Source organism: Melopsittacus undulatus, chromosome 1 (assembly GCF_012275295.1).
Source record: "Melopsittacus undulatus isolate bMelUnd1 chromosome 1, bMelUnd1.mat.Z, whole genome shotgun sequence".
Classification (NCBI taxonomy): domain Eukaryota; kingdom Metazoa; phylum Chordata; class Aves; order Psittaciformes; family Psittaculidae; genus Melopsittacus; species Melopsittacus undulatus.
The window spans coordinates 154,743,319-154,765,215 of record NC_047527.1 but is presented as its reverse complement, the minus strand read 5'-3'; the positions used below and the strand labels follow the sequence as shown (position 1 = coordinate 154,765,215).

General features: G+C 40.7%; 2 protein-coding genes across 7 annotated transcripts in view; one reads left to right on the top strand and one right to left on the bottom strand.

The window, feature by feature from the left end:
• Positions 1-21,897, top strand: part of ANLN (anillin, actin binding protein) — an 819,922-nt gene that overhangs the window by 22,498 nt on the left and 775,527 nt on the right. For 3 of the 6 annotated variants that reach the window (XM_034061971.1, XM_034061996.1, XM_034061967.1), the window contains 17 exons: positions 103-219; positions 762-988; positions 1,545-1,696; positions 2,017-2,164; positions 2,913-3,048; positions 3,366-3,548; positions 4,869-4,995; positions 5,842-5,890; positions 5,970-6,026; positions 7,124-7,162; positions 7,517-7,538; positions 8,532-8,644; positions 10,254-10,307; positions 11,943-12,029; positions 13,207-13,314; positions 15,118-15,290; positions 15,410-16,229. In XM_034061971.1, coding sequence (XP_033917862.1) covers positions 103-219; positions 762-988; positions 1,545-1,696; positions 2,017-2,164; positions 2,913-3,048; positions 3,366-3,548; positions 4,869-4,995; positions 5,842-5,890; positions 5,970-6,026; positions 7,124-7,162; positions 7,517-7,538; positions 8,532-8,644; positions 10,254-10,307; positions 11,943-12,029; positions 13,207-13,314; positions 15,118-15,290; positions 15,410-15,533 — 1,916 coding nt within the window. In that variant the 3' untranslated portion in view covers positions 15,534-16,229. Of the gene's footprint in view, positions 1-102; positions 220-761; positions 989-1,544; positions 1,697-2,016; positions 2,165-2,912; positions 3,049-3,365; positions 3,549-4,868; positions 4,996-5,841; positions 5,891-5,969; positions 6,027-7,123; positions 7,163-7,516; positions 7,539-8,531; positions 8,645-10,253; positions 10,308-11,942; positions 12,030-13,206; positions 13,315-15,117; positions 15,291-15,409; positions 16,230-21,897 lie in introns of those variants that run through there. The other 3 variants (XM_034061983.1, XM_034061979.1, XM_034061989.1) reach the window with 3 other exon arrangements.
• The window catches only part of AOAH (acyloxyacyl hydrolase), a 52,911-nt gene continuing 49,686 nt past the window's right edge, over positions 18,673-21,897 (bottom strand). The window contains exons 20-21 of the mRNA XM_034062068.1: positions 20,115-20,191; positions 18,673-19,017 (exon numbers count right to left, since the gene is read on the bottom strand). Of these exons, the coding sequence (XP_033917959.1) occupies positions 18,889-19,017; positions 20,115-20,191 (206 nt within the window). The 3' untranslated portion in view covers positions 18,673-18,888. The remainder of the gene's footprint in view (positions 19,018-20,114; positions 20,192-21,897) is intronic.

The window sequence follows — 21,897 nt, the reverse complement described above, 5'->3', positions numbered from 1 at the left end:
TCTGTTGTCAGCTGTATCATGCAACTGCCAAAAAATACCCAGACTTGCAATTCAAAAGGCTAGACATAATCTGCAGTAACATCTTCTTTAATAACTATTTAGATGGTCCTAAATGTGAAGAGACTCAGAAACCCAGTCCTCTGAAGATGGATGAGCCAAAAAGCCCTGTAAAAGCCATGTCTGTCTCAAAACTTGAGCAGTGTGCTGAGAAACTGAAAGGTTTGTATTGAGTAGATGTATATTAATGCACTTAACTGTTGCCACTTGTCCAGCACAGTGTCAATATCCTTCAACAATGAGTTCACCATACATCTGCTGACACATATTTTGTAATGAGTTTTATGTAAAATGAATCGGGAGTCTTCTTTCATCATAATTTTTCTCTTTTGACTTTAAAGTCTTCAAGATTCATTAAAATGCTGATATTAAAAAGTTTATTGGGAAAAGATAGACTGTTCTACTGTGGGACTTGCAGTGCTATTTCATAGCTGGTTGAGCTAAAATCTTGAAACTTGTTTCACAAATGCATCTTTGTATTCTCTTTCCTTGTCAATTATGCAGTATATGTGACAATAGTGTATTAAAATAAGGATGGAAGTTTACTTTAGGGTTCTATATGCCTGACTGCAAGTCTTTTTGTAATTGAGCTTACTTGAAATGCAAAAATAGTTGTCTTATCTGTTAAGATCTTTCTGCTCATTTAATGAGAATGAAGAGATTAGTCCTGATGTTACTAATATGTTTTAAATATCACTTTTTAGATGAAGCATATGAAATTGAAATGAATGTGGATGATGAGTTGAATAGCTCGAAAGTGATAAATGAGATTTTTGAAGTTCTTGAAGAAGATGGTCCAGACATAGAAAAGCTGAAGAAAGAAATGAGTATGAGCCTAGAAGGTGAAAGTGATGAGGATGAGCAGGAAGAGTCACTTAACATTTCGTCAATGTCTCTGTTAACCCCTTTAGTGGAATCTGTTGGTCCAGAGGTGAGAGCTCCTAAGAGATGGGTAAAGGCTTGTTTATCATGGAGAGGTAGAACTTTCTTGTATCAACAGTATTTTCTTGTATTGTGATACATGGGCAAATAGAGAAGTTACAAAAGGCATTTTGCTAATGAAAGCATAATAATGTGAAGTTATTTTCTCCTGAAAATAGCTGAGCATGTTGGAAGCTCTGCTAAACCAAGCTCGAGTGTATATATATATATATATATACATATGTATCTATTACTTGTGCTGGACTTCCAGTGGTATACATACATTCAGTGAACTGGTCACTAATGAAAACCTGAGGACAAGAAACTGTTGCTGTACTAGTTAGGAAACTAAGGGTGAAATCTCCTCAAGTTCAATGGCCTGTTGGTGCCTTTAAAATGGTAAAATTTGCTTGCTCCATGTCCTAGAAAATACTTGTAAAATGTGTGTTAAGTTTGGAGGCTGCTTAATGCTATTTACTGTTTATAATGCAAGACCTAGTAAATGTGAGAGAAAGCAGATCATGGTTTTTGTAGCAGATACCTTTATAACCCTTTCTCCTCCCCAGGCCTTTGTTTCTCCTTCGAAGTCAACTGGTGAAGGCAGCAGCATCAGTGATGTAAGTCTGAAGTCTGACAAATTCCAAAGGACTAAAGTCCCCAGGGCAGAATCTGGAGACAGCATTGGCTCTGTATCAGAGGATCGCAACCTTCCCTATAGGTAATAAATGCAAAACCCACCCTTGATTCTGTAAGTGGACAAATTTAATACACTTGATTTTTTTTTAGCTTTTCTAATGAAGCTGCTTAAACTGCAAAAAAAGCTTTTTCTTCCAAAATTTCAGCCTTTATCAAAGATAGTTCCCATGTAGTCTTAATGTTTGATGCTTAAAGTGAAAATGAGGAAATGTGTTTGAAAGCAGTTTAAGCAAGTTGAAAAACATCAATAAGTGACATATATACATATGTATGTATATTAAAAAATACCAGGAAACATTGTTACAGTTGTGAAAGGTTTAATGGGGTTTCCTCTTTTGAAAGCATTGATGCCTACAGATCTCAGAGATTTAAAGAAAAAGATCGTCCTTCAATAAAGCAAATCATTGTTCGCAAAGAAGATGTTGCTTCCAAGCTAGAAATGAAACATAATGGCCCATCCGATCAAGTCAATATCAAAAAGAAAATGCAGGTATGCAATGTACTACTTAAAATCCTTCCTCTAATTTACTGTTTCCTTGCTTCATTTCCCTTGAGAATGTCCAGGACTTAAACACACTACTTGGAACTGCAGAATTAGGCTTTTTAGCATAAACATGCAGTGGTAGGGAATGATACTGCGTAAACTGTACAGTTTCATAGAATCATAGAATAATTAGGGTTGGAAAGGACCTCAATATCATCCAGTTCCAACCTCCCTGCCATGGGCAGGGACACCTCACACTGAACCATATCACTCAAGGCTTCATAATGCATCTCTTAAAAGGCTCAAGCTATAGAGTAAGTCTAGGGAAAACAAGCTGTCATTTTGAGAAGGGAATGGGAAATCTTTATTTGGTTACTGCCTTTGAACTACGTAACTACATAATTACAGTAGGCAATATTCTGATACTTGGTGGTGCCTCTTTCATCTACAACACTAAATTTCTGGTTAACTGCTGTTTTTCCTGGTGAAGGGCAGACTAGCCTGGATATGAAGCATAAAAATGTTCAAGTCAGTCACTCCCATTATTTACATGATTTCTGAGGTCAAAAGAAGATGGTGCTGCAATATTCTTTTGTAGCAGTAACTGTAAACTGCAAGATCTTTGTAGGTTACTCTCCAAGTAGTCTAATTTCTCTGAATTGTAGCCCTCGAAATGCTAATCTCAAGATATTTCCATGTGTGAATCTAAGTCTTTGTCAACTTGCTTATTATTTTAACTACTGGTTTACTCTAGGAGCTCAATAATGAGATCAACATGCAGCAGACAGTGATTTATCAAGCCAGTCAAGCTCTGAACTGCTGTTTTGATGAGGAGCATGGAAAAGGGTCCCAAGAAGAAGCAGAAGCAGAAAGACTTCTTCTCTTAGCAAGTAGGTTTTTAGATGCAAGTTTAATTCTTTGTCATGAACACCTTGGAAGAATTGGGAACAAGACTGGGAATGAACTTATTATGCTACCTTGTCACTGCCTATTTATAGTTCTTCACCTGGAAAACAGGATAATACCTGTTCTGTCTCACTTGTATAGGCAAGAGGATATTTTTGGTATCTTTCTTGACTTGAATATTCCTACTATTTTTGCAACAGAAACATTAATGATCTTCATTTTACATGCTTATGGGGGGAAGAAAAGCATGTTCAGTACTACTTTTTCCTCTGTTACAACTATAATTAATTTCTCTATGCAGCTGAGAAGAGAACTGCTTTATTGGAAGAACTGAATAGACTGAAGAGTGAGGGACCTCATAGGAAAAGAGATAAAGCTGCTTCTGTATCCACCAAATATGCTCCATCCAGGGGATCTGTTTCCATTTCAGAAATGCGTCTACCTCTGAAAGCAGACTTTGTGTGTGGTACAGTTCAAAAGCCAGGTAAAACCAGCAACTGAACACTTGACACATTTCCTGCCCCTTCCCCACGTTCCCTACATTTACTTCTGGTTCATACGCCTGGGTTGGGTTATTTTATCTTCTGCGTTGGTGTTTCTCATAGATCAGGGGGCAATGAAAATCTAACCTTTGAAAAACCTTTGAAAATCAAGACCTTTCCAGCCAGTCTTAAAGATTTTTATGGTCCTGTGGAGCCTGTTGGAGAAGAAGTACAGTTTTGTGTCTTGGGTTGTATTCTGTCTTGCTGCCTTGGAATGCTATTGATGGGTGCAAGTGTAGTGCCTAAATATCAGTACATAAATTCTGACAGACTCGTTAAGCCTCTAATTATTTTCAGTCTCTCTGTTAACATCCCCCAGTACTTCATTTACAAAGGTTGGTTTTCCATTAGTGTGTCATATTTAAGTCATTGAAGTTCACTTTAAAGTTAAAATGTGAATTTATGTCTCCTTTTGTTCCAGAAGAATATCTGGCAATATCTCTCTGTAGGTCTAGACTTGCCCTGGAAAATAGTAAGCTTCTGTTACGCAGCTGTTTAAAGAATCTGCAAGCTCACAGTAACCAGTGTTATTTTATATAATGCTACCAAATATGATTGTAGCTGGACAGATTCCTCCTTTCTGCCAGAGTAAAACTTGAGGACAGAAGACATTGGACAAAATTGTGTTTCATATTAATCCCTTTTACATTTGCTGCTTTCTTCAGAGAAGATGACAAACCAGTGCTTACTGGAGTCTTCAACAGTTGTTCTGAAAGCTGTGACTCAGTGTTGGGGGGTAATGATTGTTTGCGTAATGTGCTATGATATTTGCTTTTACTGTTGAGCAGTCTGCTGCACAAACTCCAGATCATCTCCTGCCACTGTTGAGAGGGGTTTTTCCTCCCTTCTGTGAAAGTCAGGGAAATTAGTTGCCTGAATTACCAGTTCCTTCACAGGAGTGAAAAACGTACGAGAACAGGCAGTAGTGATGCTAATGTATGGCAAAGCTGGCAGGCCTGGAGAATAACAACCAGAGTATAAGGAACTAAAATGAACTGCTGCATCTGCCTGAAAGTGCCTCTCCCCATGCACACACTGGGTAGTGTAGGTCTGGCCTGAGGTGCCAAGTAGTTGTGAATCCTGTGGAGACAGTAGTGATTACAAGTAAAAACTTGTTTTAAAAGTAAATTTATAAGCAAATGTTGATTGTAACCAAGTGTTCAAGTGGGGGTGAAGCAGAGATGTTTGCAGTATTTGAGGGGTTGGCGTTTTAGATACTTGGACACCTCTGGCTAATAAACCTATCTGATTTCTATTGACAGAAGCAGCAAATTACTACTATGTAATCATACTGAGATCTGGAGCAGAAAACATGGTTGCAACCCCCTTAGCGAGTACTGCCAGCTCCCTGAATGGAGATGCCCTTACTTTTACTACGACATTTGCTATGTGAGTATAAAGGAACTACTTTCAAACCAGTGTCAACTCTGATGATGGAGCATGCATAAAACCGTGTAACAGCTTGATATAAGGATGTCATATTTCACCAACAAACAGGATGACATCTTGTGGTATTGCTCTTTCCCACTTCAAGAAATATCTGGAATGCACTCCTCTCAAAAGAGCAATCTAGACTTATTCCACCATCAGCTAAGTTATCTGTTGTTTTCTCTACTTGTGTTCTCTCAAGGGAACACGTGCAATGACAGAGGGATGATGTGTGGTTTTCCCTTTTTTAGTAACTAACATTTTATATGGCTACTTGGTTTTGGTATCTGGAAAAAAATGGTATGCTTAAAACTTCAACTCTCCTCTGTAGCTAGCAGGTGTTGTGGGTTCAGGTAGCTGGTTTTTAGCAGAAGTCTTCTAAAATAAAGCAATGAGCTCCTTCTTTAAAATCCAGCCTAACTGGAATTTTCACTTCAAGATACTTATCCAAAACAAACCACCCAGTCTCTGCTCACAGAAATGTGTGCCAGCACTGGGCTGAAGGGTGCAAACTGAGAAATGGTCAATGCTCTCTGCCTGCCCCTTGTCCTTCCGTCCCCTTTGGACCTTTGAGTTAAAGTTTCTCAAAATAGTAATACAGTCAAGTCTTAAAAACAGCAGTGCTTCTTGCACTGAAGTGTGTTACTGTAAAAGTGAAACAACCAAATGAATAAGTTCTCTTGTATAGAACCTGTTTGCTCCCTGTATTAAGGAGTAGAAAGAGGGAATAAGTAAGTAGTATCATTTAAAAGGACCACCTCTTTGCTTCAGTCTGTTAACTCGTTTTTCCCTTCTTCTCCCTTTTAGGCACGATGTGTCAAATGACTTTGAAATAAGCATAGAAGTTTACAGTTTGGTATGTATCAGTTCTTGCTAACACGATGTGTAAAGGAGAATGAGGTGGTGTACTTTCTTAATACCTTCTTGCCTTACAGGTACAGAGAAAAGAAGTTCTGAGCACTGATAAAAGGAAAAAGGCAAATAAATCTAAGGTAAATGAAACAACAAAATCAGTATGTTGTATTTCAACAGCAGGTACTCTAGGAAGACTGCAGTGTCCAGGAAGAACTGACTAACGGTCTTAGACAATTTGTTGCTTGCTTTTATTCTTCTTGTTATTTATTGGAGCACCTGCAGTGACAGATGGGTTATGGAGTCCTGCAGCTATTAGTAGACTGGACCTGCAGCACTTGCTTGAGTCTAAAATATATTGGAGGGAAAGGAGAAGTCTTACTAGTTCAGCAAGATTATATGCTTTACAAACTTCTGTTGGGTGTGGTGCCTCTGCTTGTGAATTAGTGCCTGTGTTCTCCACTTTACTTAAAAGACCATCAGTCAATATGCCCTACCTTACAGTTTGATTTGTCTTAAAGGTTCTGTTGATCAATAGCAACACATCTGTCTTTCTTCGTAGCTTTAACTAAAAACACTAGATGTTGGTGGGTTTTTTCAAGCAAACTTTTTTGTCCAAGGAGTTCTTAAAACTGCAGTGAGTACTTAAATCCTGTCTCTGCAAACAGATAGTTACATTTGGCACAGTGAAACGTGCTTCCATTTATCCCCCAGTAAAATCAGTTTGAAGTCCAGGGTTTCTTTCTCTCCTGTGCTGTAGTTTAGGGGAATCTTTACATAAAACCTAATGGTTTTGTGTCCCTGTAGGTAGGTTGCTGATGTGGAGTTATAGGTTTGCTGACAGCATATTGCATCTGCTTTTTGACAAGATTCTTCAACTTGTATTTCAGCTTCAAGATTAGATGAGCACATAATTCCAGTTCTATTAATATACAGTCTCACTTAAACTTTGATATTTTCACATGGAGCTACAGATGATGTACAACAGTAGCACACTGAACATCTCTGTATTTGTATTGTTAACTCTTAAGGTTAAACATCCCAAGCTACTGCATACTTAAAGGCTTCTGCGGTAAATATTTCTTTGATACATAGCATTCCTCCAACTAAAATATTACATCCAATCAAAAACCCCAAGACCTCATTACAACAACTAGTATCCATTCAAAACTTATTTAGATCAGCCTTCCTTAGTTTCTAATGTTTACAATGCACTTACCATCTTATTCTTTCATAGGTGATTACTCCAAAGAGATTATTAACATCTATTACCTCTGTAAGTATGAATGTAATATTGTAACAAGACCTGGTTATGACCTCTTCCCAAGGCCATATTCTCACCCTGAATAAGGCTGTGCCCATAGCAGGCTCTTGTATCTCTTAGAACTCTGTAACTGTCCAGCTTTCTGCAAAATTCTTCAGCCATCAGTTCAAGAAATAGGTAACATTACATTAAATATGTAATGCTGGAAACATGCAGTTACTGCATATTTAGTGGGACTTTCTTTCAAGATGAGTTCACTTTTTAAACTATCTCAGATGAGGGTTTTTTTACCTGCTTAGTCTTATGTAGAGATGTGCAGAAATTAGTTCCTCCACTGAGCTTTTATTTCTCTCTCTCTCCTTCTAGAAAAGCACTCTTCTTACTCCAGGTAAGGATAAATCTGAACATTTTATGTAGATTGTTCGTCTTGATATTTGCTCTCTAAAGCGGTCTATCAATAAGTAATACTTGTAACAGATGATCATTTGGGAGTAATAAATACAGAATGATGTCAGCTTGCCAGCTCAGAAACTGGCATTGTGTTTATACCTGAGTTATCATTCTGCTTAATGGAAGATCTCTTCACAAAATCAAACCTAGTATCTTACATCAGATGCCTGTAGTTGATGTGCTTTTCCTGAGAAGGTAAACCCACATGAATGTTAAGATTTGAAACCAGAGTCTGATGTCAACAAAGTAATACAGAGGAAACTTGCAAATGCAAACAGATTCTGAAGGATTGCTTGTGTGTAGTATTTTTAACATGTTTATGTATTTCTGACTCTTGGGGGAGAAGAGCCACATTCCTGAGTGTTTTCTAACTATATAGAAATGTGTTACACACTGGTCTGACTACAATAGGAGATACTTGAGCTAGTTTAAGTACAAATTGCACCGATAAGGAGCTCATAAATTAACTCTGTAATGTTTACCATGCTGCTGCAACTAGTCTGACTCCTGTGTCTGAGCTATAGTGGTTGTTTCTATTGATATAAGTGCCTGTATTCCTCTGCATACCAATTCTGGAAGACTGCAGCATTCCCATGAGAAGAGGTTAAGAGATTTCCCAGTCACATTTCCACCTCAGGGCACAGGCACTTTGTAGTGTGACCCAGAGTGCTCTCTGTTCCCCTGCAACCTCTTGAAATGCTTTGTCTTCTCCATTTGTGAGTATTCAAAACTGCTTCTGGAAAGAAAGGATGTACTGAGGAGGAATGGTGTGCATTGAGCTCCTGCCTGGATGTGCTGCTGGGCTCGCACTGCAGGAGTGTTGGAGTCGCACTGGAGTGCTGAGCAGGACCAAGAAAACATTTTACAATGCCTTGCAACATCCTGCTTGCGTGTTGTGTCCTGACTTGTGTTGTACCTTCTTTCTCCACAGCCATGGCTAGTCCAGGTGGCCCTAATGCTATACGCAGTACTAATTTCACCCTTGTTGGATCCCACAAGCTCTCACTGTCTTCTGTAGGAAATGCCAAATTTGCATTGGACAAGGTAAGGGAAATAATTGGCTATTAATCCAAATGTAATTACATGTTATTGGAATAACAGCTATGAGTCTGGGTCACTGTTTTCAGATGGAATTACCATCCTAGAACCAAAACATACGTTTATGTAAATGTTGTTTATGTATAGAATTTATGTCTAGTTGTTCATATTTCATTTCATATGACTGAAATGTGATTTTGAGGTACAAAAGAAAACTAATGTATTAAGCCAGGGGTTTTCTGTAGCTCCACATAAGGTATGGTTATGCAAAGACAAAGAAGGCATTTATTTACTGATTTCCTTTCACTGACAAGAAAAATTGTTGTATGCAGTTGGTGTCTCTGTATGGGGTCTTCCCATTGTTCCTTGCTCTTGGTCTTGCAGTTACTCCTAAATAAGACATTGTATTTTAATGATAATGAAGTATTTGAAATTGCATTTAATTGACTTTAAAATTGCCATTTGAATATATTGAGGAGTAAGAGTTTTCTTTCATATCCTAATTCAATTTGTAGAAGCAAATTATTTTCATTCTTGAGAGCTATTATTGCGTTTTATGCTATTAGTTCCTTGTCTGAACAGCATATGCTTCTTGGCTTCTACCATCAGAAATTAAAAACACATACAATCTTACGTCCATTACAATCTCTGACTGTGTAATATCTTATACCTGAAACCTATCTTAATAGGTGTTTACACCAGCAACTATCTTAAGCTGACTTAAATTCAGAAGCTACTACATCTTACGGTGGTACTAAATTACAGGTTTATCCAAAAAGCAGCAGAATAAACTTTTTCCTTGGCCAGTTTAGTTTTATTGTGATGATGGTAGTATTGCAGTTATAGCTTTTGCTGAGTGATGATATAAAAGCAATTGGTTGCTTGTGCATAAGATTAGAAACATCACAATAATCCCAGTTTGCTTTTTACAAGCTTTGCTTTTTGTGGATAGAAGCAGACTTGATTATTGGAGCAGTTTGCAGAAGTTATCAGTTGCATTGCCCTGCTCTTTGACTGCATGAACTTCAGAAGTAGCTGCTTTGTTCTTCAGCATAAATGTTGTTCTTAAGCAGAACTGAGTGCAGGATTTTCATTTTGTGTATGGCTTGGTTATTGGAAACCCTTTATTCTTGGAGTTATGGGAATTGCATTTTATGTTACATTTAGCAACTTGGGTTTGAACTCTTTTGGTTTACCTGTTAGGACAGGACACTAGACTGGACTAGTGAACTAGGACAAGCATAAGGTTCAAATGAAATTCCAGGGAAATCATCACCTAGTTAACTTATTTCTAGGTGCAAAGTTCAACAGTTATTAATGAATAAGAATTCCCCCTTTATGTCAAATAATTTGATAAAAATTCAAAAAGGTGATCATCTTTGTACAGCTTCGGTTTGGACTTGGCCCATGGCTGTACCAAACAGCTTCTTCTTAACTTGCTCCATGCATTCCTGATACGGAACAAAGTGCTGCCACAGTGGGTATTTGGAGTTCCATTCCTCCCACTGCTATGCACAGGGTGGAAAGGACAAAAACATACTCATGTGTAACTGTCCTTGTTTTATTAAACCTTAAGTCTGCACTAATTGCATTGAGGTGTTTCTTTTTTCCCTAGGTAAATTTTGAAGGGGTGGAAAAAGAGCTGTTGAGCTGCATGTTCCAGGACCAGGTGCTATGATCCTTTAGCTTATAACTTTGAATAGGAAACTGCTTCCTCGTGCATGTTGCTCATATCTGCCTGGCCTGGTTGCAGGATTTCAGTGCTTACAGAGATTTACAAATGAACCATAAACCATGAGGAGCCTTTAGGACTTGCAGAATTCTGCTCCCTGTCTCTTACAATAGGAAGCATGCTGCTAGAACTCAGTGTGATTCAGCTGCCTAGGGTTTTTCCTTACCTATCGTGTGTCTCCCTAGATCACTAGGGGATGGGGAGTTCTTGTTTCAAAACAAATCCATGTCTCCTAAAGATTGCTGGTCAGGAAAGTGAAGCCAACTTCTGCTGAACTGCATAGGACATAAAATGAGCTACTCTGCTGATAGAAGACCAGGGAAAATCATTGCTGGTTTAAATGTTGGTTTAACTCCTTGCAACTTTTTCTACCATCTCCACCCCACTTGCCTTTGGAAGGGATATGTTGCTAACTGGGATGTAGTAATTTCTCATTAGAAAGGAATGCAAACCCAATAGACTGGAAGTGGGGAATGGGACAAACTTGAGCTCCCCATTCAGCAACGGATTTTACTGTGGTTTGGTAGGATACAACTCAGTGTTCCCTGGTGTAGCATTCAGGGCTATAAATGATCTCTGCTGGTAAAAACCCAGGACTGGTGCAACTTACTATTGTTATGTGGAAATGTTTTCCTGGTTTTACTTCTCAAATGGTCATGTGCACTCCTACCTGGTGCTCACAGGTTTGCTGTGCTCTACGGTAGGGCCAGGTACATGAGCGAGCCATGCATGCTGTCCAGTGGAGCAGATCTTATGCATAATAACCATTTCCTCCCCTGCTTGTGCCCATAAGCCATGTCTGGGAGGATGCTGCAGTATGCCTACAGCTCAAAGGTGGTCAGTTTCTAACTGTAAAATCTATTGCAGGGTTCACTGAGTCCTACAGATGTACAGTTTTAGCTATTAGGGTTACTCTTCTTCATCTGAACTATTAGCAAAACTGAATTCCACTTGATCAACATGTGTGGAGGGATTGGGGAAGTCAATAGGCAGGTTTTATTGCATGTTCCTCTTCAAAACTCTTCCGTATCCAATAACCATTTAACCACCCTCTGGTACACTGGTTCAGCTGGTCTTCAACACCTTGAGTGCCACTTGAGAACTGCTCTCACTACTTTTTCCCCTTACAGGTCTATACAAATAGTTCTCTGAGTAGGCACTACTACATCAGTATGTGCTGAAAATGCTCATGGCATCCAAGTACCAGTCCTGTTGAAGCCCACGAGGATATTTTCCAACCAGCTTAATGTCAAACTGAGGCAGAAGCTTGCAGGGTGTGGACTGGTGCTGTGTGTTGTGTTTAACCGTGCTTGGAGTGCTTGTTTTTATAGACAGAAGCACGTTTGTGCCTATGTCCTGAGCAAACTGATAAGCAAACAAACCTTGAAAAGCTTCTGAATGAACTTGAAACAGAAAGTGATTATTACTGTCTTGCTTCAGACTGACCACTTCTTTCTGGCTCAAGATCCTAAGAACAAGACTGTGCTAACATCCTGGTGCAGGTGTCTTGCTTCAGCTGGTAGAATTGAGAGGTGTTCAAATTCAATGGCTAATTGCTTTACTTTTTTGCAGGTTCCCTTCTTGTCTCCTTTGGAAGGTCATATATATCTGAAGTTAAAATGCCAAGTGGACTCCTCTGTGGAAGAGAAAGGGTTTTTGGTAAGATACTTCAAATTGCTTCCATGGAAATAACAAGTCCTATTAAATGTAGTTATTTCCTTAACTTCACACATGTTTTTTCAGAGTAAGGGTTTGAAAACTCCCTACCCAATAAAAATGAGAATCTGAATTGTGAAGAGCAAGAAAACCCAACACGTTAATGGGGGTGGGGGGAATTCTGTAAGTGTTCAAGAGAGATCAGGAATAGAATTCATATACTAAGCTTTTCAGTATTAAATAAATGGGGCTTGAAATTGGCATAATCCTGCATCCAGTGAAATGATTACCAACACAAGTATTTAAAAAGCAATTTCTTATTTCTTTTGAACTGATTGGACCGCCAATAGTCCTGTTGAATAGCTGAACAGTTTGTAATCCTGAATAGTAAGTTAAAGGTGACTTGGGTGTTCAGGTGGTTTGGGTTGGAAGGGACCTTAACGCTCCTCCCGCTCCAACCCCTGCCACGGGCAGGGACCCCTTCCACTGGAGCAGCTGCTCCAAGCCCCTGTGTCCAACCTGGCCTTGAGCACTGCCAGGGATGGGGCAGCCACAGCTTCTCTGGGCACCCTGTGCCAGCGCCTCAGCACCCTCACAGGGAACAGCTTCTGCCTCAGAGCTCAGCTCAGTCTCCCCTGTTCTGGCAGGTTCAAGCCGTTCCCCTTGGCCTGTCCCTACAGGCCTTTGTCCCAAGCCCCTCTCCAGATTTCTTATAGGCCCTCTTTAGGCACTGGAAAACTTATCATAAGAGATTGTGCTATACTAATCATGGTTTGTGAACCGTTCATCCTGTATCTGCTGTAAGTAATCCTCCATTATCTTAAAATAACAGAATGAACCACTATCAACATGAAAGTCTGGTGTTTTGCAAGGGCAGCAAACTCGAGAATGATAGTGTGAGCTTCTTTTCTGTGCTGTCTGGAAAATCAATATGTTGTACTAAAAGAAGTCTCTCCCAGTGTATAAGCCTTGGGTGCCATGGTTTAGTGTGAGGTGTCCCTGCCCAGCGCAGGAGGGTTGGAACTGGATGATCTTAAGGCCCTTTCCAACCCGAACTATTCTATGACTCTGTGTTTCCTTCTGTGAAGGGTTGGACTTGCAGAACTACCTGGTAGAAAAAACAGTTGAGTACAGTCAGAGTATAATGATACCTCATTGGTTTTAATTGTGTTTTTTTCAGACTATGTTTGAAGATGTCAGTGGCTTTGGAGCATGGCATAGGCGCTGGTGTGTGCTGTCTGGGAACTGTGTATCCTACTGGACATACCCGGATGATGAAAAACGAAAGGTAATGCTGTTTTCTAAAGCTCCAGACCCAAGTTCTTTAGTACCCTACACAACTAGATGGTCCTTTTTAATGGCAGTTCAGGCTTAAAACAAAGAAGTACATTCAAAGCATGAGATTCGAGCTTATAATGTTCCCCTGGGGCATGGAGGGACCTTCATAAATCTGACGTCAGTCAAGGGAAACTTGGAAACGTACAACTGTATCTGGTGACAAAAGGAAAAGTGGAGGAAGATCCATATTTAATTTCCTCTTTAGTCTGAAGGCTTTCACTGGGCTGGTTAAATGACTAATTGGAATTAATCAGACTTGCACAGCTTCATAAGCAGACTGTATCCAGTTACCTTAAGTTTTAGACAAAATGATGACTCTAAGGCTTAATATGGCCAAGAGCTAGAGTGTGCAACCCTTCTGTATTGCAGAACCGTAGCTGTAATTATGGACTATCTTATTGGCAGTCTTTTTGTCACAGCTCCACATTATAGCTGAAACTGGTACTTTTTAAATGGTTCTCATGGAAAGCTAAGTTACTGTCTGGCTAATGAGGCAAATCAGAGGCTCCTCTGTCATGAGGTGAACCGTGTCTCCTTGGCCTCTTCTTACAGTGTGTGCTGAACTATTTCCAGGTCCTTTCACAAACTGATTTCAAGAGGGCTTTTCTGGCTCACTTAAGTCATTTACCACTAAAGGCTCACTTGTTTGTTGGCAGAACTCTCTCTTTCCCAAACTCTGTTGCAAACTCTGCTCCTTTTGGGTCTTCTATGCCCATCCAGAGGCCTGAGTTTAGTTTCTTCACTGCTAACAGAAGAAGACCATATGCTGGTAGCTGACAGTGCCAAGTGTATCAATGTGCTTTATTTTGCTGCCAGGAGAGAGGGAAAAATCTTTGTCTACTGTAATAGAAGATAGGCAAAAAAGCTGAGTTAAGCAAGAAGAAGGTTCCCATTCTACTGCTGTCTGCAAGAAAGCAGTTTTGGTTTGTTTGCCAGTGCTCTTGAAAATCTAAACTTGTTTCACCATTACTCTGAGAAAGGGTCAGCTGCGTTCTACTGATGTACTGTCATCCACAGCAATATTAAACTATCCTTATTTAATGCCTCCCTCACCCCTACTATGTGTATTCTAGCATGCAGAGATAGATGTACCTCAGAAATAACAGTTGTGGGCAATGGCTGCTTTAAATGGTGAAATATTTTTCCTAATAGATTTCCCATGGCTGTATGTGTGTGTGTGTATATCTATATATATAGATATATCATCAACCTGTTTCTTAATGCTCCTTGAAATGAAGCTACCCTTTTTCCTGTAACTTGGGTATTCTACTTATCTATGGAATAATATTTTGAACATGCCCAATAAGTAACAAGCTTTTCTCCAAGCCAAGAGCAGCTCCCTGATGTGGTATTCTGTAGGTGTGAGGAATAGGAGACAAATTGTGTGTAACTTCAGGCATACAGCTGAGCCTCTGTCTATAGTCAGCAGAAAGAGAGAAAGGGCTTTAAACTGGAGATCCTCTTTGGAGGGATCTAGCTTTGATTACAGAGGGAGCTAAATCAGCCAGACCCGGCACTTAAGGTGCCTTCCTTATTGCCTGTTTGAAGATGAATCTGTGGACTTACGGGCTTTGACAAGAATGATGCAAGCATCCCTAAAGTGGCTCTTAAACACCAAAAAGGGAATCCTTCGTTTTGTATGGAGTCACTGATGTGGGGGGTGTCACTTGATATGGCAAAAGTTGCTCAAAGCTTGTATTAGTCAGAATTACTCTTGACTGCTGAATTCTTGACTGATGAACTTTCCTTTCAGCATCCTTTGGGCCGGATAAACTTGGCTAACTGCACAAATCATCAGATTGAACCTGCCAACAGGGAGTTCTGTGCCCGTCCCAACACTTTTGAACTAATAACTGTCCGACCTCAGAGGGAAGATGACAGAGAGACTCTTGTCAGCCAGTGCAGAGACACCCTTTGTGTCACCAAGTGAGTAGACAGATAAAATGCTATTTAGTGTTCCGGGGATGATCATCTTGGTGTTCTTTGGAAGAACTAAATAGAGGCAGAGAAAGGCAAACCTAACCCCTTGGGTTCTTTGCTTTTAGGAACTGGCTGTCTGCTGATACTAAAGAAGAGCATAATATTTGGATGCAGAAGCTCAACCAAGTCCTTGTTGACCTTCGCATGTGGCAGCCTGATGCCTGCTATAAACCAATTGGAAAGCTTTAAAGTCTGGAAGAGAAAGGCAAAGAAAATACGTATACAAAACCGACATGAACTGCACAGAAAAGGAATGGAACTTAAATGGAAATGTGGAAAGTCTTCTGGGTCACTTGTGCTTTAAATGTCAGAGAGTATTTAACATTATACAGGAGTATATTATGCAGTATTTGTATTTCACTGAAGAATTCTAAAGCTTTTTTTACTTCCTAGCTTTTGAGTATGATGGAAGTGATTTGCTGTTTGCTAAATGTGCTGGATAACTCCTTTTTTTGGTCTTTTTTAGCCAAGTACTTTCTTTTCTTTAAACAACTACTGCAGGAAATCACACTCCAGGGGAGGAAGGGGGGCAAGCTAGTGAAAAACCAAGCTTCCTAGATAACTATGCTCCCTGAAAGAAACAATAGCTCAGAGTTTCCTAACAAGGATGATGCTGAAGAGCATTTACTATTGGAGGGGTTTTCAGGTTGCTTTTGTAATGATCAGGCATAGAAGTTACATTCTCCAACATGCATGATGGGTATTTCTTGCTTGCACAGTGTCCTTGCAGCCAGAACAAAACACACACACAATATATTTGTACTACTTTTGCCATTTCTCATACCAACTGGTATGGATAGGTGCATGGCTTGTATGCTATGTGGTTTACAGGTGTGGAATTATGTATGCATTATATTGCACTTCAATAAAGACAAAAGGTCTTGATTATTTTTGTTAGGACTGCTATATTAAAGGGAGAAAAATAATATTAGGGTTGTATATGTCAACATTCCTGGGACTTATGGTTTTTACAAGTTAGAGTTCTGCATTTGAGAGCCAGGAGTAGGTTGTAAAAGGGCTTTCTCTTACTGTAAGACACTACAAAGCTGCTATATACCAACTAATGCTCTGCTGGCTGGAAGGATGGCTCTTCTCCCCCCTCGCAGACACGTCCATAAACGCAGATAACAGCAGTACTTAGAGCATCCATAAAATAACAAAACTTCTCAGTTAAAACTTAGGATTTTCACAGCTTTTCACTGGGCTGGGTGAAATACCAGCTCATTAATTGCAAATGCAATAGTGCAATACTTATAATTGCTATTGCTGTCATGTATTCACACTTGAAACACTAAATTCTGTTAGCTTCTGCTGTTTTCATCCTGCCATTTATGTAATTTCTTTTACAGTTAGTTCTCTTTTTCTGATGTCTTTAAATATTTCCAACCTATGTATTGAGGTTTATTTTATTCATTTCAAATAAAGAAGACACTTTCTCCTTGGTTCATGGGGTCTTCTGTGCATTTGGGATATTAATTGGTAGGCTGAAGAAGAAAAGCTGGGGTCCAAGCAATGTTTAAGAAAGGACTCTCCCATTCAGAATGTGAAACTCAAACTGCTACTTGATTGGGAAGGAAATGCGATGCCTTGGGAGCAGCAATACAACATGGACAGTGAATACAGGGCACACTGTCCACTTATTTAAACTTCCACGTGGAGGCTTCAAAGAGCTCCTACTGCATAGCTTCAGGTGCCTATAGATGCTCAATACCTCAAAAACAGTTCTTAGGGTGTGATTTCAAACCAAGCTTTCAGTCTGAGTAAAGACTATGAGCAAGATGGCATAAAACAACCCTCCCATTTGCAGTGCATTGGAACCAGCCAGTGACATAATCCCTCACTTATCCACCTGCTCTAACTGGAAGGCCCTCATATACCATTCCTTCTACTGTACTGCTCCAATGCTTGAATTTCATGAAACCTTGTTTGACTTCAACCAGTCTGAGCACCAGGAGCCTTTTAAAACTAATGGCAATGAGAAGGATTCAGAGCTTGGTGTTGCTTTTTATAATAATAAGCGTTTTTGGAAGCATTTCTTTACATATAGGACTTACACATTTAGAGTGGTACTGGGACGTGATTGATGGTTGTGGTGCAGAAATTCAGCTGGGTTTTGCAGCTGAATTCTGTTTTCTTTGAAACAGCATCATAGAATCACACAACAGAGATGTTTTAAAATCCATTTCTGATTTCTTTTAAACTGATTGGCCTCCTGACTGACTGTCCTGTAGAACAGCTGAACAGTTTGTAATCCTGAATAGTAAGTCATCTTTGAGAAGATGCTGTTCTAATTTTACAAGAAAGCTTTTTTCTCCATTGTTCACAAATTCAAGATGTTCACTAATGAGTCTATAAATGGAAAATGTTTTGCTCTGGCAATGAAGCTTTTTTTAGCTAAGGAAATGTCAGTCTTACTAGCTTGTAAAACTCCTAATTGGTGTTATTAAATCCCAACCTCAAATGAAACACAATCATTTGCAATGAGATTGCTTGAAATTTGGCCTTCCAAACACACACTGTTCCCTTCACCCTTTTAATTGCTATGCTTCTGTATTTTGGCGTCGAGGCATTTATCTGATATTCTCTAATTGTTGTCTGTGCTGTACTTGGTCTGTAGTAAAACCATGTGGATGCACTTGTTCCTTCTACCCTTCGCTGGGTGTATCAGACTTGATAGGAAGAAAAAGAGCAAAGATGTATGAAAGGCTGAAAAGGCAGCCTGTTTTAAAGACACAGGGTTGTCAACTTGCTGTCTTTAATGCTGGGGCAGGGAGAAGAGAACTCGTGCTCAGTCTGTACTAGTGCTGCCAGGCAAATCCGAATCCCAGCACCTTGTTGTTCTGGCATATTTTAATAAGCAAGTAGCAGCTAAAGAAAGTAGTGACACTCAGGGCAATTCCATACAATTTACAGTAGTATAATGAGTTTGGGGTTTTCCTCCCCACTGTTTCCTTTTGGGATCAGATTCACTGTTGAAACAGCACAAATCATAGAATCATAGAATAGTTAGGATTGGAAAGGACCTCAGGATCATCCAGTTCCAACCCCCCTGCCATGGGCAGGGACACCTCACACTAAACCATATCACCCAAGGCTTCATCCAACCTGGCCTTGAACACTGCCAAGGATGGAGCATTCACTACCTCCCTGGGCAACACATTCCATTACCTCACCACCCTAACAGGAAAGAAATTCTTCCTTATATCCAGTCTAAACCTCTGCTGTTTGAAGCCTATGAGTTCTGCAGGGGGAAAAAAGAAGGTAGGGTTAGAGGTGTGCTATGTATGGAATTAAAATCCCATATGGATTTACAAACCAGTACAAGTGGTCGAGCTGGCAGGTATCCTTTGACTTTTATTTTGCATAGTGTAGCCTACTTGTGCAGGTGAGATACAGACTGAAAAGAGCACTGTTGTGTTATGTCCACTGCTACTGGCTCTGACAACTTGCCCTCTCCCTTTCTGTGTGTCTTCAATCATCTGGTTCCGTGGCATGCACTGGGAAGCATCACCATAAACCCCGTCAGAGCTCCGGCCATCTGAAGTCAGTGTCCACCTTGATCTTTGAATACAGCTTCTATCTGGTCATTGAATGGGTTCTCCTCTCCAAGCACGTGAGGCCATTCCTGCAGCGCCTTCTGCCAGGTGATGCTTGTGCCCAGGGCTCCAGCTATCTGCAAAGAGCACACATACTGTCAACTTCTTGTGCCTCTACAATGCAGTTCTTTCCTGGCAGCATTTAGGAGACCCCACTGTAAAGACAACTCCCATGTACAGCAATGGAATGGACCATAACCTCTAATCAAAGAAGATGCCACATTCCAGCTGCTTGATCAGGAGGAAATCCTTCTGAACAGTCAAAATAAGGTGAGGACTAAATACCTGCTCTTCTCTGACCTGGTCCATAAATGTATATTCAAAGCCCTAGAGTCTGATTTTATTGGGGTTTCTATTTCCAGGCATTTTGACAGTATTTTAAACATCACATGAATATAAGGTGTAAAACTCTTGCAAGCCCAAAGGAACTCATGCTTCTAAATGCCTCTGATACTTCTAGCAAACATTATCCTGTAAAGAAACTGTAGGTGCTGAGGACAAAGAGGCCCAATTATATCTAGGTTCAAAACTACCCAGTTCTGATGCTCTAAATTTGTGCCTCCTGCTGGCTGTCCTTTAGAGCTTTGTTTTGCCTAGAAGTTATGCACTGAAGGGAAATTGTATGTGTATGTGCTATATTGGCAGGGTGAAAACCATCAGGGGATGTAGCAGAAAGGGTAAGAGACAGCAGCCTGCTTCTCCTTGAACCAAGTTTTCACACCCTGCTAATGCATTTTTGTTTTAGCTTCTGACCCACAATTACATTCTGCTTATACGGTATCTTATATGGAAGGGACCCCTTCCACTGGAGCAGCTGCTCCAAGCCCCTGTGTCCAACCTGGCCTTGAGCACTGCCAGGGATGGGGCAGCCACAGCTTCTCTGGGCACCCTGTGCCAGCGCCTCAGCACCCTCACAGGGAACAGCTTCTGCCTCAGAGCTCAGCTCAGTCTCCCCTCGGGCAGGTTCAAGCCATTCCCCTTGGCCTGTCCCTACATCCCTTGTCCCAAGCCCCTCTCCAGCTTTCCTGCAGCCCCTTTAGGCACTGGAGCTGCTCTCAGGTCTCCCCTTCAGGAGCCTTCTCTTGTCCAGGCCAGCAGAGTGCCCCAAACCCGGTCCCTGCAATGTGCTGCCCATTCCCCCTGCTCCCACCCGTCTCCAGGGGTGGGTTTTTACCTGGCTGGGGTGGAAGCCATCGACGGGTTCAATCAGCTGCCAGGGCTCACCTCCCATCCTGCGCCACTTCTCCGCTGCTGCAAACAGAGTAAGCAGAGGGGTTATCATCAGTGAGCACACAGGCACCTGCCCGGAGATGTACCCCTTCCCTCAAAGCACAGAGAGCTCTGCATGCAGATGATGATAACTCATACAGAGTTACCAGAGCCATCCCTTGTGCAATCCCCTCTGCTCGGGGCAGTATTTAAGCCCTTATTGTTTGGGTTTTTTTCCTCTGCCATATTTATGCAAGGAAGTGCTTTGAACATAAATGATCGTAAACCAATTCACTCCCCTCCCTAGCAAGATGGATGCTGTAGCAAGGAAAGCTGTCAATTATTTAACACTGATTTAATACTTCTGCATTTCCCATTTCAGCTGCATCTTCAGCAGCGCAAAGAAACTAGGGAGATAAAGCAAACAGTGCTTTCCAGAGACAGAGATGGCAGCACAGCATTCACATGGGCTGATGTCTGCGGAATAGGCTGTCATTTTCAGTTACTTCTGAGCAGCCTTTCTCAGCTCCAACAAAATAACCTTTTGAATTACAGAAGCATGACAGTCAATGCAAATGATACTGTGCTGTAAGCCCCAGAGCCATCAGAGGAGTAAAAGTCTTTCTCTCTTCAAAAGGGCTGTGGAGTGATTAAGCACAGGACTAGTGGGTATGGCATTAACAGACTGTAAACTCAATGATTTATAATGACAGGTTAAGAATTCTTCATAGCATTATGGGGGCATCCTGTCAGGAGGACAATGTTCTCTGTTCAACCACCACGGTTCTGACACAGACTCACTGCTGTTTGGTGGACCCTGTCAAAAAGTGAAGTTTGGGTCCCCATACGAACTCTGAATTCACAGAGGGGTGATATTCCCACTTTGCCTGTAGAAACCTACTTGAGATGCTTTAGTCAACAGCCAAAGTAACCTGTTTCAAGACACAGGGCTTGGAGCTTTGTTTCAAATTCTATGTTGGGCACAGAAGGTTCACCTTAGATTACACCATCGAGTGCACATACAGATGCACAGAATGAGCTTGCTTAATTCCTTATATATGATACAAGTACAAGGCTATGTGTTGTGTTTTACTTTGCAGAGGGATGACTATTCCAGCATCAGAAACAGCAGAGGAGTAAGAGAAGTAAGGTTTATATGAAGGTAAGTCAATTTAGACCTTTATAACTGAAACTGCAAACATCCTAGAGCAGTTGAACAAATACCCACAAACTACACCATGAGTTTGTCTTACAAGTGCCTATTGCCTTGGCTAGACTAGAGCTTGCTCCCATCCACACTGGGAAAAAGCTGACACAACCACCCCATACCCTATTTACTGCACTACTTGTTAAAGGACCCACTAAGTTCTTCATCCAAAGCCAACCCAGAATCATGGAATGGTTGGGTTGAACAGGACCTTAAGGCTCCTCCAGCTCCAACCCATTGCCATGGGTAGGGACCCCTTCCCCGGGAGCAGCTGCTCCAAGCCCCTGTGTCCAACCTGGCCTTGAGCACTGCCAGGGATGGGGCAGCCACAGCTTCTCTGGGCACCCTGTGCCAGCGCCTCAGCACCCAACACCTGAGCTTGGCTGTTCATCTGAATATAGAACCAATACTAGTATACCCAAATTTTACTCCGAGAAAGCTGGCACCTGCTATATATGTACATATATATATACACATATATATACATGTATATATATATACATATATATACATATATACACATGTGTATATATATATATAT